The sequence below is a fragment of the Aotus nancymaae genome, unplaced genomic scaffold (assembly GCF_030222135.1).
Source record: "Aotus nancymaae isolate 86718 unplaced genomic scaffold, 86718_ANA_hifiasm-v0.15.2.pri h1tg000010l, whole genome shotgun sequence".
Taxonomy (NCBI): Eukaryota; Metazoa; Chordata; class Mammalia; order Primates; family Aotidae; genus Aotus; species Aotus nancymaae.
Window position 1 is genome coordinate 42,507,476 of NW_026988421.1, and position 17,379 is coordinate 42,524,854.

Below are 17,379 nucleotides of genomic sequence, written 5' to 3' on the forward strand. Positions count from 1 at the left end.
ACAGTATATTTGTAAATTTCTAGACTTGAAGCCAGGAAAACCTCCAGCTTGTGAAAGGGAGGAGATTTAATTGGTAATGAGAGAGGAGATGGTTTCAACATAGTGTTGTACAGGGACTGGATTTTTTTCTGGGCATATACTGCTGCTTGGATCATATTTAGATGTAGTAGAAGAGTTTGGATAAGCCATGTTTTTGATGAAAGGGTGGGTTAAGTTAATTGGGATATGTACTCTAATAGATTTAAAGTGCAGGATGAATAATCTATGTGTTAACTATTTTGGGAATTTATAAATACAGCATTTTGTTTAGCATATTAATTAGGCTATATAGGCTGGGCACAGTGACTCACACCTGTAATCCCAGCACTTTGGGAAGCTGGGGCAGGTGGATCATCTGAGGTCAGGAGTTTGAAACCAGCCTGGCCAACATGGCAAAACCCCGTCTCTACTAAAAATACAAAAATTAGCTGGACATGGTGGCAGGTTCCTGTAATCCCATCTACTTGGGAGGCTAAGTCAGGATAATCGCTTGAACCTGGGTGGCGAAGGTTGCAGTAAGCCAAGATTGCACCCCTGCGTTCCAGCCTAGGCGACAGAGCAAGACTCTGCCTCAAAATACTACTACTAATAATAATTAGACTGTATCATTTTCTTGAAATTGTAGTTTAGTAGTCAAAGGCCAGGTAAGATTTCATACACAGAGTTATACACATGAAAGTGACATACTGTAACCTTAATTATTTAACTTAATGTCCTCCTATTTTTAGTTCTATCATTACACCATAGTCTTGAAAACTATTTCTGTTATTTTGAGAGAAGTAATAGCTGAAATAGTCTATGAAGGAATAGTATAATGAAAAAACTTTAAAAAGCAGGAACTCTCAACTGCCAGGAATTTTAAGAGCAGCTATCACAGAATGCCAGTTTGGAAGAGCTAACATTTGTTAACCCCAGAAAGCTGTTGTGAACTCCATTGCCCGTCAAGTGGCTTTTAAACCCAGTATTTACTAGAGCTGAGTCTCAGTAAATAAGAAAATTGAGATAGGAGTCAGTAAGGAACAAGCAGTTAGTGTTGCCTAGGTGGATAAGGGAGTAGATAGAAGTGATGAGGAAAGAAAAGCAATAGGAGCTGGAAACCAGAGGAGAAAAAACTCTGCAGTATTGTTTTCTACACAAGCATAGTAGAAGAGCACCATAGTATTGTGGACCCCAAATATCTGAGACAGGTCTCAGTTAATTTAGAAAGTTTATTTTGCCAAGGTTGAGGACATGCACCCATGACACAGCCTCAGGAGGTCCAGATGACATGTGCCCAAGGTGTTCAGAGCACAGTTTGGTTTTATACATTTTAGGGACACATGAGACATCATTCAGCATATGTAAGATGAACAGTGGTTGGGTCCAGAAGGTGGGACAGCTCCAAGCAAAGGCGAGACAACTTGAAGCAGGGAGGGGGCTTCCAGGTCATAGGTAGATAAGAGACCAATGGTTGCATTCTTTTGAGTTTCTGAAATCAGATACGCATTTATCTCAGCAGAGGGATGACTTTGAATAGAATGAAAGGCAGGTTTGCCCTTTCAGACAGTTCTCAGCTTGACTTTTTCCTTTAGCTTAGTGATTTGGGATCCGCAAGATTTATTTTCCTTTCACATTTCCTCTCTTTTCTTTTTAAAAATCTTTTGGAGAAAGCATATTTAGAAGAAAATGAGTCTCTGGTCTCAGGTTTCGTCTAGTCTCTCATGGCTAGGATAGTTTATTCCTCGACAGGTAGGTCCCGAGTTCTTAGGAAAGTCATTTTTAGCACTTTGTGAAATCTCATGTCCTGTGAAGAGAAAATAGGGAGAGAAAGGGAGAACAACAACAACAAACGAAACACAAATCCTGGAAAATTTATATAGTCCACATTACCCTGAAGTCCATACCTCAGTAGGCAGGTGTGAAAGTGGCTTATGTATGTAAGTAAGTTGCTTTTTTTCTGAAGTTTAAGTTGTCTAGCTTCAGTTCTCAGGACATTAAGAAAGCACAGCTTAGTTTTCAATGATTCCAAATTAGAAAAAATAGGGGAAAAAAGAAGGGGAAAATAATTGAAAACATTATTTTGAAGATTTGTAGCCAAGAAAAGTTTGAATTAGATCCTAAACTATGAAAAATAATAAAAATTGAAAAACATTAGGCAAGACTAGAATCTAAAACAGGTGTACTATAGTTTTTGAAATGTAATTTTTCTGTCTCCAGTTTCCCATTTTTACTAAAGATAAATTATGGTAGGACTCATTTGCTTTCTTACACTTGGCCTGATTATTTGTATACAATGCAGCAAGAATAATTACTTTGTGTTACTTTTTTTTTTTTTTTTTTTTTTTTAGACATAGTCTTGCTCTGTCTCCCAGGCTGGAGTGCAGTGGCGGTATCTCAGGGGTGATCTGCCTGCCTCAGCCTCCCAAAATGCTGGGATTACAGGCATGAGCCACCACGTCCTGCCTACATAGGCTTTTAAATTGGCTTTGATGGAATTTTGTTGCATAGAAATAATCTCAGGTAAGAGTTTTTTAAAGCCAAGCCCAGCCATGGATTTGTACCACCAAATACCTATGAGTTGGGTGAATTCTCCTCCTCTTGAGGTTCCAAGATAAACTTGGGGCTCCTGGGCTTGTCAGAAAGTGACATTCTTTATTTACCACAGGTTAGAAACCAACCCTGTACAGGGACTGTGTAGACAAGATATGAGGCCAGTTTTCCCTAGGGGCTTTTATTGGTGCTATAAGTCAAGTTTGATTCCTTAAAGGAAAGCATGCCCATTGCAGTCAAAGCCTTGGAAAAATAACTAGTGTCTCCGATTGTGTCCTGTTACAAATGAAAACAGATTATTGTTGCACTTATGCAAATAAGTGTATTGTCATAAGTTATGAATACTCACAAATAGTTTCCAAATTTTGGAGAAAACAGAGAGAAACAAATATGCACCAAATTTTGTTCATAGAAGTCTACTAAATTGTTAGAAGCTGTCAATAGCACAAAAGTTTCTTTAAAAAAAAAACAAAGCAAAAGATCAGCAATGTTTTCAGCAAAAAGTCAAAAACATTACTTCAGTGTTCTGTTAGTTTAGTCCATGCAGTTAATTCCTGTTCTGCTTGATACTCGTGGACCTTTCAGCTCTCCGTAAGTCCTGAAAGTTTTTCTTCTATTCTGATGTCACAGTCTTAAATCAGAAACCTGCATTCAAGAGCACCTGTTGGAGTTTGTTTGTTTGTTTGTTTGTTTTTGAGACGGAGTTCCGCTCTTGTTACCCAGGCTGGAGTGCAAAGGCGCGATCTTGGCTCACTGCAACCTCCGCCTCCTGGGTTCAGGCAATTCTCCTGCCTCAGCCTCCTGAGTAGCTGGGATTACAGGCACGTGCTACCGTGTCCAGCTAATTTTTGTATTTTTAGTAGAAACGGGGTTTCACCATGTTGACCAGGATGGTCTTGATCTCTTGACCTCGTGATCCACCCGCCTTGGCCTCCCAAAGTGCTGGGATTACAGGCGTGAGCCACCGCGCCCGGCCTATATAGTTTTTTTTAAACATCAAGCCCAATCATTTCTAGAAAGACCATTATAATTTCTCTTTAATGGTATAAAAGTTTTCGGGTGTTGTTTTTTTTTTAAATAAGTTCTCTTATTGTGACTTAGACCATTCATGATGTGCTTGGACTCTGTGGTTTGTCCTGACCATCTCTCTCTCTTTTACAACCAGTCATTTTATTGTAGGACTAAATTTACCATACAAAATTCTTTCTCATTATTTCTTTTCAAGCTTTCTTAACAAACAACCCTCTTTATTTTTACAACTTTCTTTACATCTCTCTTATTTCTTGGTTCTTTTACCTTCTTTAATACGTGATCTTTAAATAAGCTTTGAATTAGACAAAAATTGTTAACCTTTTTAAAAGGACACTTTTTTAGAAAGAATGGTTTTCTACAATATATTTTATTGAACTATCCTTTAATTTAATGTAAGTTTAGATTCTAAATTATGATGAGTTTGTCTACAATTATTTATCCCATTACATTTACCTAATTATTTTAATTGTTTACCTAGATTACTTATGAAAACTTCAATAGCCATCATTTAAAGTTATGGAATTGCCATTGCAAAATTATAACTGAGACAGTGAAAAAGATCTGACCTAACTCACTCCATTTTGCTTCTAACTAACCTCCAAGCTGTCCTCGTTCATTCCTGGTTATAGGCAGAACTAACTTTGGGAGGAATTTCGTTTTAGTTTAGCTTTGAAACAAAGGCAATAACAGCCTTTTCCCAAAACAAACCTTACTGCCTGTGTACTAGAAAACCTAAAGCCACAAGATTAGAAGTTATGGTAATCTTACTAAATTCAAGATGTAACTGTTTTTATTAAATATCAGTGTCTTATTTATTAACAATTACACAAGCAAGGATCATTCTGTTTGGGGCTGGGTTTATAGTTTTTAATCCCTATGCCAAATTTTGACACCTTATAGTATTTGTCAGGGATAAATGTGAATTGCTCGATTAACAAATGCAAACAAAAATGTATGTTGGCAATGCTTAAGACATTTCTGATATTACTTTACCAATAATTTTTTTTTTTTTTTTTTTTTTGAGATGGAGTTTCGCTCGTTACCCAGGCTGGAGTGCAATGGCGCGATCTCGGCTCACCGCAACCTCCGCCTCCTGGGTTCAGGCAATTCTCCTGTCTCAGCCTCCTGAGTAGCTGGGATTACAGGCACGCGCCACCATGCCCAGCTAATTTTTTTTTGTATTAGTAGAGACGGGGTTTCACCATGTTGACCAGGATGGTCTCGATCTCTTGACCTCGTGATCCACACGCCTCGGCCTCCCAAAAGTGCTGGGATTTCAGGCTTGAGCCACCGCACCCGGCACCAATAATTTTAAAGCTAGTTTATTTATTAAACATTTTACTTAAGTTACATAAGCTTGAAAAAGCATTTGACTAGTCTTCTTTTTTCCTGATAAAGTATTTGATTCAAGCACTTTTATTTTCTTAAGCCAATTAGTTAGAGCTTTTTGATATATTTTCAGTAGTGAAACATTGTGTACACAACACAAATACATAGACATATTAGACATGCTGATAGAAGTACATATTATAGATTCATAAAAACCGTTAGGAAATTTCCTGTCTTAGACTTTCAAATTCTTGATAACCTTTTCTACTACCCTAGGCAGTTGTCAGCTAAATAGCCTTTAATTTGCATATTAAAGGAAACAACTCAGCTGCAAATCAAATAGCAAAATTTACACCATAAAGTATGGAGAGAAAAAGTGTAGTGTGCTAGAGGGAAATTAAAATGGATTTAATTGCCGTAAAGCTATGGAAATTATAAAGGCCTTTTAAACACCCATGTGCGCTCGCGCACGCACGCGCGCGCACACACACAGAAAGATCCTATAGCTTTTACTTCAGAACTTTAGCCATGAGATAAATACAAATTCGCTGGCTTGCAAAATAAATAAATAAATAAATAAAATTACCTGTTAGATCCAAACAGTGATTTTTATCTTAGGAGAAAAATAACAGAAGATTTCAAGCAGGCGGAAAAAAAGACAGAAAAAGAGAACTTAGGAGCTCTGTAGTTTGCAGTTCGACCTTAGGGCTCTTTTTCCTTAATGCAAATGTGCACAAAGACCATGTTACTTCCATTTTATATAAACTCTGGCAAGTAGAGGTGCCATAAAACCTACGGAGTGCCTGAAAGGGGATCATTCTCCTTGTTTTCTCCTCATTCTTAGATTGTTTCCCACCTGTTCTTAAAAGGAGGAACTGAGCTGTGGCCTATGGTTTTTGTGTGTGGATTGATGTGTGCTGTTTGTGGGCAGGACTCCACAGTGTGTCACCACTGAGTTGTTTCCACCCTTTTAGTGTCTCAGTTTCTCTCTCCAGAGGTCCATGACCTCTGAGAGCGCTCAAAACATGGGGTGATCAGGCCTTATCTGTATTTCCTGGACAAGCCTTTTTAAAAATTAATTTATGTTGAGAATTTTCTTGTAAGGCCATTATACATTGAGGGAGGTTAACCCCCTATCCACTCCAGCTAGGCCCTTGGTCACCCAGGGGTGCCTTTTGGCTAGGAGGAGCAAAATACCCTTTCTCTTCAGAGCTGAGAAAACAGTCTCTCATTTACCTGTGAAAACAACAGTTCAGTTTCACATGCAAATGCACACACAAAAGCCAAATTGAGATTAATTTTGGGAGAAAAAGCAATAGAGAAGACCCTTTAGAATTCATCTCTGAAGCAGAATCAGGATCCTTAAACAGCAACTTCCTGGGAGAAAAAAGCCAAGACCACTTCCTGTAAGCTGTGCTCAGCCACCCATAACTTTGTAGCTCTTGTTCACCATTACACACACCAAGGTCACATCCTTTCACGGTACAAGGTAATCTCTGGTACCCCGAAGCCAAAGAGGTCAGGTCATGCAATACGGGAAAACAGAGATTTAAACCTAAGAAGAATCTGCCCATGACTCTGGAAACTCCACAAAGAAAACAGAACACTCCAAAAGGGGTGAGTGGCGCCTTTGTTCTCAATTCTTTAAATGGGTTCAAGTCATTACAAACCTCTAGGTTTTTTGGTACTACAGATAGCAAAGGGGGAAGGAGGTACAGGGTGGAAGAAAAGTAAACTAAAGAACATCTTTTTTTTTAAGACACTAAGCAAACACGGAAATCAAGCCATGGATTTTTGCTTTTGTTTTTTTTTTTCTTCCCCTTTTGCAGCTGTGAGGAATTTTAGCCAATTAGGCTTTGTTACCCATAATTTGGAATTCTCACTCGGGTTTGACCAAGTCGAGTTTGTCAAATCTGTTGGGAGAAAGACCAGAACAAACAACAACAACCCAAACAGTATGATCACTGACAGCTCTAATGGTAAGGAGAAATTAAGACCAACTAGTTGTTAAACTTTATCCAGGATAAAACCCCAGTTCAGCTACTTACCTAGAGATAGGTCTCAGGCTGAAGACTGCTCTCTACCATCCTAGAAGCAGGAAAAAAGTCGAACTTACCTTCCCTGCTAAGAGTGAGCTCAAACTCTGTGAACAAGTTACCTGCCTTCCATCATCATGGAAGCAGGAAGTCTTGCCATCCTTGTTGGAAGCAAGTACAACTCCAAAAAAAGGAAGTTGTATAGCAAAATAAACTTTAGGTCTTCACCAAATTTTGAGATATCAGGGATTCTCTGGAGGGGGTACTCACAGACATTAGCAAATAGTACTATTGGTTTGAACCATAAAGTTAGCTCACGCTGGTATCAAGCACCAGTAAGAGATTTGTCAAAGGTCAGGGGCACCTCCACTCCGAATCCCTTCATGGTTACCAAAATGTGAACCCCAAATATCTGAGACAAGTCTCAGTTAATTTAGAAAGTTTATTTTGCCATGGTTGAGTACACGCGCCCATGACACGGGTCCTGACAACATGTGCCCAAAGTGGTCAGAGCACAGTTTGGTTTTATACATTTTAGGGAGATGTGAAACATTGATCAGCATATGTAAGATGAACATTGGTTCTGCCTGGAACACGAAGCAAAGGCAGGACAACTTGAAGCAGGGAGGGGGCTTCCAGGTCATAGGTAAGAGACAAATGGTTGCTTTCTTTTTAATTTATTAGCTTCTCCAAAGGAGGCAATAAGATATAAATCTATTCCAGTGAGCAGAGGGGTGACTTTGAATAGAATGGAAGGCTGATTGGCCCTAAGCAATTCCCAGCTTCACTTTTCCCATTACCTTAGTGATTTAGGGGCCCCAAGATTTATTTTCCTTTCACAGTACAAAGCCATCTTACCCAAGAACTTTCAGAATACATATGGTAAAATGAGAGGAAAGAGATATAAGTACACTAACCCTAAAAGAGTATCACTGTTTCCACATGTATGGAAGAAGGTGTTTTCCAGAGTTTTAATGTAAGTTTGTGATAAGTGATTATACCAAACATATAAACATGGTTACATACTCAGAATCATTGCTAGTTCCCATTCAAATGCATTTTTAACAAGCTTTATAACAGTGATTCCTCTGCCTACACTTAAAATTGGAACACTTCAGCTGTGACCTTGGTAAACAGATCAGAGGTTGTCCTTGTTTCTAACTTAGGTTTAATTTGTTCATCTCTGAGTTTTCACACTTGTTAATGACATGTCCAACTTTCTAAACTGATTGTTCCAAAAGGACAATTTTATGAATCTTTTAGAACCTGAATGAAATGAGTGTTAGCTCATAAGTATTTTCTTTGCTGCTGCTTTCCTTCCTTCCTCACTCCAGGGAAAAATATTAGTTGAATATTTCCTATTCCACTTTTTAATCTTGAAAAAATAATACTTTACATGGAAGAAAAATGAAATAGCATGAAAGGGTAAAAAAATAATGTGAAAGGGTAGAAAATCATATGGAACAGTTAACAAAAAATGGATATACAGTAAAAAGTAAGTTTTCCTCCCTTTGGCTCACATACACTCCCCATCAACTCATTTTCCCTTATAGAAACAACCACTTGGAGAGACCCACTTAAAAAACAAGCAAACCGTGGTGACTTGAAAACATAATTTTCAGTAAGCTGTAAACAAGAAAGCATGTATAAACATATGCCATTTTTACAGTAGTCCAATCATAATTTTGGTTTTCTGATTAAGTCATTCTAATGATTCACTTAAAAGTGTCAAAACTAGGCAACTGTATAACTTGTTCCTGTGACACTGTTTGGTGGCAGTTTTGTTGTGTTTTCTGGTGCGTTTCATTTATTTGCTAGCCATATTATGTTCTCTCAAATGAGGAATATTAGTGTTTTAGCAGAATATTGGCTTCAAAATTAGACAAATCAGTATTTGAGCTCTATTAATGTCACTTCCTAGCTGTATGATATTGGCATTTCTTTTAATTTCTTTGATCTGTAAATTCCTCATCTAAATAAGGACGATAATAGTTACTTCTTAGGTTAATTTTAAGGGTTGATTGTAAATTACGTAGCACAGTGCCAGCCATAGCATAGGTGCTCAATACAATCATTAGTTCCTTTTCTCTTTTCTCTTAATGGTATATTGTGCAGACAACCTGAAGACATTGTTAAAGTGGGACTGCTGTTGCAGGAAAGAGATCTTAGATAAATTTGACAAGATAACATTTTCTATATATATAAACTCAGCATTATCATTCATTTGTCATTTTTATTTAGGAAGTTCCAGAAAGAAATAAAGGCTGTTCTTTAAATCAAGAGGCAGTTGTGGTATAGAGCAAAATTTTCAGGGCAACTAGCTAATAGGGAAAAAAACAGGGTTTTCTCAGATCAGGCATTGTTGACATTTTGGGCCAATAATTCTTTGGGATGGGAAAATGGAGGCTGTCCTCTGCCTTGTAAAATTTCAGTGTCATCTCTACCTCTACTGACTAGATGCTGGTATCACCCTACCCCCAAGTGTGACAACCAAAAGTATTTCCAGACTTTGCAAAATGTCCCCTGGGAAAACTACTGTCTTTGAGCATTGCTTAAAAAGAACACATGTGGGAGGGTTTCACATTTACTGTAGCATAATGAAAATGAGTAAATGTTATTCAGATGCTAAAATAGGATACCTTTTGTAACTGACATATAAATGATTAATGGCAATAAAAGAGAAAGTATTTAAAAGAGATAAAAGGAGTCTATAAAAAATTATCTGTTGATTCAGTGATTTTACAGGGGCAGGATAAACAGGAGATTTATTCTATTTAGTTATGTGATGTGGTTCATAGCACTTTAAAAAATTTTTTTTGAGACAGGTTTCTCTCATGTTCAGGCTGGAATGCAATGGCATGATTATGGCTTACTGTAGCCTTGACCTCCAGGGCTCAAGTAATCCTCCTGCCTCAGCCTCCAGAGTAGCTAGGACTGTCGGGGTATGCTACCACATCCAGCTCATTTTTGATTTTTTGTAGAGATGGCATCTCACTATGTTGCCCAGACTGGTCTTAAACTCCTGTGCTCAAGCAGTCTTCCCAACTTAGCCTCCCAAAGTGCTGGAATTACTAATGTGAGCCCCCATTCCTGGCCCCCATAGTACTTAAAAAAAAAAGCTATTAAACATATTTATGCTAACATCCTAACCATTCTGTAACTAAAATGCTATGTGATGTGAATTCCCTTTTAGAGCAGTCATAACCCTGGACAGAGAACAAGATTCTATTTTAGCATTTTAGGAAAATGTAGTAACCAAAATTTAGGAAAACATGATATACCAGAGTCACTTCATTTCTAAAATGTTCACTTAATTGAAATGTGAATTGCTTATGTATAGATTTGTAAAGACTCTTTTGTGGTTACAAACTCCAATCTTAAAATTGAAGAAATCAGGGAAAATATGTGTGGTAGTTAAGTATGGACTCTAGAGTTGGACTCCTTGAATTCATATCTTGTTTCTTCTGTTTGCTAACTTTAACCAAAGGCAAATTACTTAACCATGCTAAGCTTCAGTTTCTTTTTCTGTGTTTGGGAAAAATGATGCCTATCTCATAGTATTGGCTCTGAGGAGTCAGTAAGTTAATCCTTTTACTGTATTTTGGCATAATATTTGGCACACTCAGTAAATGTTTTTCATTATCTTTATGTTAATTGAAAGCTTTGTTGTATTTCTAGAACTAATAGGTTTACTGCTGATTTCACCCTGCTTTGAGAATATATGCAAATATACTTCTAATTTAGAGTTATTTTTATTATGACTCTGATTGCCTGGTCCCGGGAATTGACTTTTATCTAAAAGGGGCAGCATATCAGAGCAATTTAAAATGGGATATGTCTGGCCATCTATTGTAGATATAGTTTTTTTCACTATTAGCCAGCATTGATTTGAAGGAAGTTGGACATCTATTTCAGATACCCAGTTTAAAGAAACTCCAGTTATACATTTCTTGCCCTCCTTAATTCCTGTCTTTTATCTTGACATTTTACCTGTACCTGTCATGATAGTCTTATTAGGAAAGAGAAACTAAGCTGTATCCTAGAGTCTCAATGAAACATTGGGAGACCCTCTTGGAAGTACATGATCTCTTCAGTCACATACCCTGTTTTCTCATTTCCTGAGAGGTGGTTAAATTTCCCTGGTTTCTGTGGAATGGAGCCTCAAATCTTTTCTTTACCTGAGAGCTCACAATGGGGAAGGCTAAGATCAAGGGACCTAGAATATCCTTGGAAATTTCTTGTATATCTGTTCATTGCTTTTTAGACTTCACATATATCTATTTCAAAGTGCTGCTATCTAAATATCAAACCAAAGGAGGTTGCTTGTTCTTTTCTTTCTAGGCAGAAAAACTAATGAAGCAAATTGGTGTGAAAAATGTGAAGCTCTCAGAATATGAAATGAGTATTGCTGCTCATCTAGTAGACCCTCTGAATATGCATGTATGTATCTTTAATCTTATTTAAGATTTTTTTCTTGGAGGGGGTCTAGCATTTTGTGTCACGGGTCCTAAAGATCATTGCCAGGTTCATTGATTCTTTGGCTGAATCATAAGACTCAGCATATAGTTGTATTCCTGTATATGATTTATTACACTGAAAAGATACAAGGCAAAATCAGCAAAGGGAAGTGAGGCGGCACAGGATGAAGTCTGAAGGAAGCGAGGCACAAGATTCCAAGTGGAGACACACAGTGCTTAATTAGTGTATTAAGTTACGACAACACATGTGTGATATTATCACCAGGAAAGCTCACTGGAGACTTAGTCCCCAAGGTTTTTATAAGGGGCTGATTATGTAGATTCCCTCTTCTCTTAAATGTATCAAAATTCTAGGCTCCCAGAAGGAAAATGGGTGTTTGACCATAAACCATATTGTTTGCAGAAACAGTTTAGGCGCAGTGAGCTGTTCTTGTCAAGAACTGGTGGGACTCTCCTGAAATCTAAGTTTCCACATGCCAACCAAGGGCCAATCTTGCAAGTATGCCTTTCTAAGGATAACAGTCTCAGGCCTACTTTGTTAACTCTTCTGTACACATTTGTTTAGTAAAACTTGTACTTTTATATATTTGCCTTTGTGGTATATAAAACATACTGTTTTAAGTCATGTGGATATTTGTTTTATGGAGTTTAAACCTAGATTTTCATAATATGATACCATAGCCTTGGCAAATGATTTCCTCTTTGAGTCTGAGTTCCCTCATGTGTAATCCAGAGATAATAATACCTGCTTTCCCTACTTCATAAGGATTATTTTGAGGATCAGATTGATATAATGTAGAAGATCCTATATGAATATTTTGTAACAACAGATATAAATTTATAAATTCTATAAATAGAATATATTTGCCTAATAGATTAATGTTATATTGCTATAAATAAGTAGAATGAAATAGCCCCATCTCCAAATCTAGAAAAGTCTGCAGTGTCTTGTAATAGCTATGTATACAGAAACATAAACATACACATACCTTAGAATTAAGCCTGCGTTTGAATTTGATTTATAAATTTACAATGGTACCTTCTTGGAACCCTACCTATATTCATTTCTGAATAAGTCTGTACTAACAGACTTAGTTTTTTGTTGCAGTGACAATGAAAGTTACTTTTTTTCAGATCTGGCTGCCAGTTTACACCTTCCCTTTTTATCATTTTTATTACATTATGAAGAAAATGAATCTGTTGTAAAGTATTGCTTCTGGTTGACCCCACCTCCAGCTCCTTTCTTGTGCCAGTCCCTTTCAGTTAGCTTATTTCCCTTGCAAAACATTTTTTTAAGTTGAATCCGAAGATTTTTCTTGTCTATTTTGAAAATATGTATGCCCTATTTTTATTTATAAAGCTACTTTGTTAAGTTTTAACATAGGTGTACTTTTGTGTGTGTGTGTGAGACAGAGTCTTGCTTTGTCACCCAGGCTGGAGTACAGTGGTGCAGTCTTGGCTCACTGCAAGCTCTACCTCCCAGGTTCAAGCAGTTCTCGGGCCTTAGCCTCCGGAGTAGCTGGAACAGGCATGCACCACCAAACCTATTTTTTTTTTTTTTTTTTTTTGTATTTTTATTACAAAAAAATACATGTTGGCCAGGCTGGTCTTGAACTCCTGACCTCAAGTGATCGACTCACCTTGGCCTCCCAAAGTGCTGGAATTATAGGCGTGAGCGACCGTGCCTGACCCATAGGTTTACTTTTGATGGATAAAATTCAGAAGTCATGTGTTGTAAGACCTTATTTCTGAAATTAATTTCTATGATGCTCGACAACATCCTCCGTAGAATAGGTGCATTCCTGATGAGCTCTTTCCCGTTAGCCAGTGCTAAAATATGCCTCAGCTGGTTCTCAATATTCTTGTTGCAGAATATTTCCTCCTTATAAGTGGAATGATGTCAGCTGATCAGACCCTTGCAGATTTTTGAGTACCTGACTTACAGATTTTTAATAGTGGATAGTTGACTATTAAATTCCTTTTTCCAGTTTCATGGTAGTTTATTTATTTCATTATTGCTTGGAAAAGTCTTTACTCATGTTAATATATAATTTTAACTTATTTATGTATAATCAGATTAATATTTGCCATTTTGGAAGGGTTCTTTTTACTTTAGTGTGTGTACATTTGTAGTAAAATTCATGCTGATCTTAACTTTTGCCAGGTTACTTGGAGTGATATAGCAGGTTTAGATGATGTCATTACGGATCTGAAAGACACAGTCATCTTACCTATCAAAAAGAAACATTTGTTTGAGAATTCCAGGCTTCTGCAGCCTCCAAAAGGTATGGTAAAAGGTATATATTTGCCTAAAGCATTAAAATCCTAGAAAACACTGAAACTTTCTGCCATTGTAGAATGAGTTTTTGTGAAATCAGATTCTCAAGAGGATCCTGAGATCCAGGCAAACAATTTCTTAAAATATTTGCTCATTCTTCAGCTTCTGAAATTGAGATAAACTTTTTCCCTATATTTACATGTTAAAATAATCTTATTTCTGTTTCATTTTTCTTCCAAGTAAATTAAAATTTGGAAAACCAAGGTCAAAGAAAAATTCAGTCATAATAGAAGGATTTTTTTTGTTTTGTTTTGTTTTCAAGCCAAGACGTTTTTTTCTTTTTTCACAACTCTAGTGAATTTTTTTCCTGCTAACAGTCTTATTTTTAGAATGTAGTGATTCATTTCAGGAAATATTGATCTGCAGATGAACTAGAAATTAAATATTTTACTTTGATGGAGTCCTTTCCTTATTCATAATCACTTTGAAAGTCTTGGGATGCAAGAATTGAACGTGCTTATAACTGCATCATTAAGTGTAATTCTTGTTCATTCAACTATTTCTATTATTTTCTTTCTTTTTTTTTCCGAAATGGGGTCTTACTTTGTCACCCAAGTTGAAATGCAGTGGCATGATCTTAGCTCACTGCAACTTCCACCTCCCAGGCTCAAGTGATCCTCCCACCTGAGCCTCCTGAGTAGCTGAGACCACAGGCACATTTCACCACGCCTGGCTCATTTTTTTATATTTTTGGTAATGACAGGGTTTTACCAGGTTGCTCAGGCTGGTCTTGAACTCCTGAGTTCAAGTCCTTCATCTGCCTTGGCCTCCCAAAACCTGGGATTACAGGCATGGCACCCAGCTTGTGCAAATATTTCTGTCATGCTTAAGGCTTGTTAAAGGTGATTAAGATGAAGTGTACATAATTTACAGTGAGAGAGATATGTGTGTGTTACTATGGCATTCAGATCCAAATTCCATGAGACAGCTTATTTTCCTCTAGCAGAAGCTCCTATCTAATGTATTGCCAAAATTAGATGCGTTTGATATATGTTGTTAGCCAAGACTGAACTCAAATTATTAGTCACATTGATTTTTCAAAAAAGTGGATCTTTAAAAATATCAAAATAGCATTATGTATGTTTAAATTTTAATGCTTATAATTTTCTAAATTTGCAGCTATATCAGTAAAGTGGATTAATTTACATATCAAAGGTAACTGAAGCCTATACCTGTGCATTTTTATGAAGTACATAATTTTTGTTTCTGGAAAGTGGAGGATGACAGTTAACAGCAAAAATGACATTTTCTTTGTATTAAAACAACAAAGTGGTTAGGCATTTCTTTTTGCTTTCTGAAATAACAACACTGCCTATAGTTTTTCCTAACAAAACACATTTAGTTTATTATGATTTTTGTATTTTTTTAGTAGAGACAGGGTTTCATTATGTTGGCCAGGATGGTCTCAATCTCTTGACCTCATGATCCACCTGCCTCGGCCTCCCAAAGTGCTGGGGTTACAGGCATGAGCCACCGTACCTGGCAGGTTTTTGGACAATTTTTAATCAAGAATAACAGTTTTGAGGATCATTAATTTACTTTTTGACTTTCAACATAAATTGAATATTAGTTTATAGAAGCAGAGTATAAAATCAGATGCATCCCTTTTTGTTCCATTTTGGAACTGGAAATAGGTTACCTAGACTAGAGTTATTGGCAATTTCATGTTATTCTTAAACAGTTTATTGCTATCTGAGCTGAAAGTGGTCACTGCTTCACATAGACTACAAAAAGATAATTTGAGAATGACTTATTATGCAGTATCCATGCAGTGCATGAGGCCATATGTAACCAATAAGATTGCATATATATATATATATATATATATAAAGTTGAAGCTAATGCACACCATCATGCCACTAATTGATGACAGGTAAATGTCATACATAAGAAACGGATGGTTATATTTAAAAAGTGATTTTTCCCCCAAACATTTAAAAATTTACAACAGTTAAAATTCCAACAAAATTCCATCTGAATACCATATGACTTCCTCTGTAAACTTTCTGAATTCTATATTGTTATTTTGCCATGTAAATTTTATTATATTTGTGAATGTTATCATACTTCATGTTTTGGTGCATTCTTTAAAATCTGAATAACCTAAGGAAAAAATCATAAGCATAGGTTTTCTGAGGTTATAAAGACCCATATTCTCCAACTTTATATTTAAGCAGATTTTTATAGATGTTTATTTTTGTACCAATAGGACAAATTTTATATTAAAGCCAATAAATAGTTGTCTAAAAAAGAAAAAGGTTAGTCACTAATAAGGTGGAATATTTGTTGCAAATGAGGATTATCTCAAAGTTGGATTTGTTTGTCCCAGTACTCTTTATCTTTCTTATCCTTTTTTTTTTTTTTTTTTTTTTTTGAGACAGAGTCTTACTCTGTCACCCAGGCTGGAGTGTAGTGGCGTAACCATAGCCCACTGTTGCAGCTTCCTGGGCTCAAATGATCCCTCTGCCTCTAGGTCCTGAGTAGCTGGAACTGCAAGGCATGTACCACCATGCCCACCTAATGTTTTAAATTTTTGTAGAGGCAGAGTCTCACTTTGTTGCCCAGGCTGGTCTTGAACACCTGGGCTCAAGTAATCCTCCTCCCTCAGCATCCCAAAGTGTTGAGATTACAGGTGTGAGCCACTGTGCCCAGCCTCTTCTGAAATCTTTTATTTGCATGTAAGCACTTACTAAGTAAGGCCATTAACAAAAACATCCGTCTTAAAAAGGGATTTAAATTTTTAAGCCTCTACAAAGCATAAGATAATAAACACAGAGTTTTTATTTGTTGAAATTTGTTGTAAAAGTATCAGATTAAGCTCAAGGAACTAATTTAAAGGTTGTGAAGCTAATAATTAAAGCCAAATGCCTCACATTCATTTGCAGCACTTGTTTGTCACCCATCATAAATATTAACATTGTGGAGACCATTTTAGGAAAGTATATAGAAAAGGTGCCACTCTAAATAATGTTGTCTCTAGGCTCACTGATAACGTGTCAGACGAGCCAACATAAATTTTAGTGTAAAGTAACATATATACAGGAACGGAGATAAAGCAGTTTACTGAATAATTATAAGACTAACAATCCAGGTCAAGAAGGGTATATTGACAGCTTGTGTACCTTGTCTGTTACAGCCTATCTCCAGAAAGTTAGGATAGCCAAAAGCTTTCTTTGCATATTGAATCTTTAGACACTCCAGACACTTGTAACTGCTCAGTTAATAACAGTAATTGTAATTCTTGAAGAGGAATATTTGGAAAAAACTTAATCCTGCTGAGAAACAAAACTGAACTACTAGAAAGAAGATACTCAAAGTGATAAATGAATAATTTGAAATAAACACAACATTCTAAAAGCACCAAATATGTTTATGAAATTGTAGAGTAGCTACAAAGTCAAAATATGGAGGGCTTTTATATAAATACTTTGTTCTAAAAACCTTGAAATTTATTTTTTTTTTTTTTTTAGGAAATTACTATGTGTAACAGTATAAAAACCCTGAGATTTAAGTAACATGTATAGAAAAGTTTTCTAATGGATATGCATTCTACCTTAAATTATGTGATCAAAATGAAAAAATTAATGATAATTCCAAG

General features: G+C 36.5%; 1 protein-coding gene across 2 annotated transcripts in view; it reads left to right on the plus strand.

The window, feature by feature from the left end:
- Positions 1-17,379, plus strand: part of ATAD1 (ATPase family AAA domain containing 1) — a 64,968-nt gene that overhangs the window by 14,573 nt on the left and 33,016 nt on the right. For both annotated transcript variants that reach the window (XM_012467567.3, XM_012467569.3), the window contains exons 3-4: positions 11,307-11,405; positions 13,608-13,728. In XM_012467567.3, coding sequence (XP_012322990.1) covers positions 11,307-11,405; positions 13,608-13,728 — 220 coding nt within the window. The remainder of the gene's footprint in view (positions 1-11,306; positions 11,406-13,607; positions 13,729-17,379) is intronic.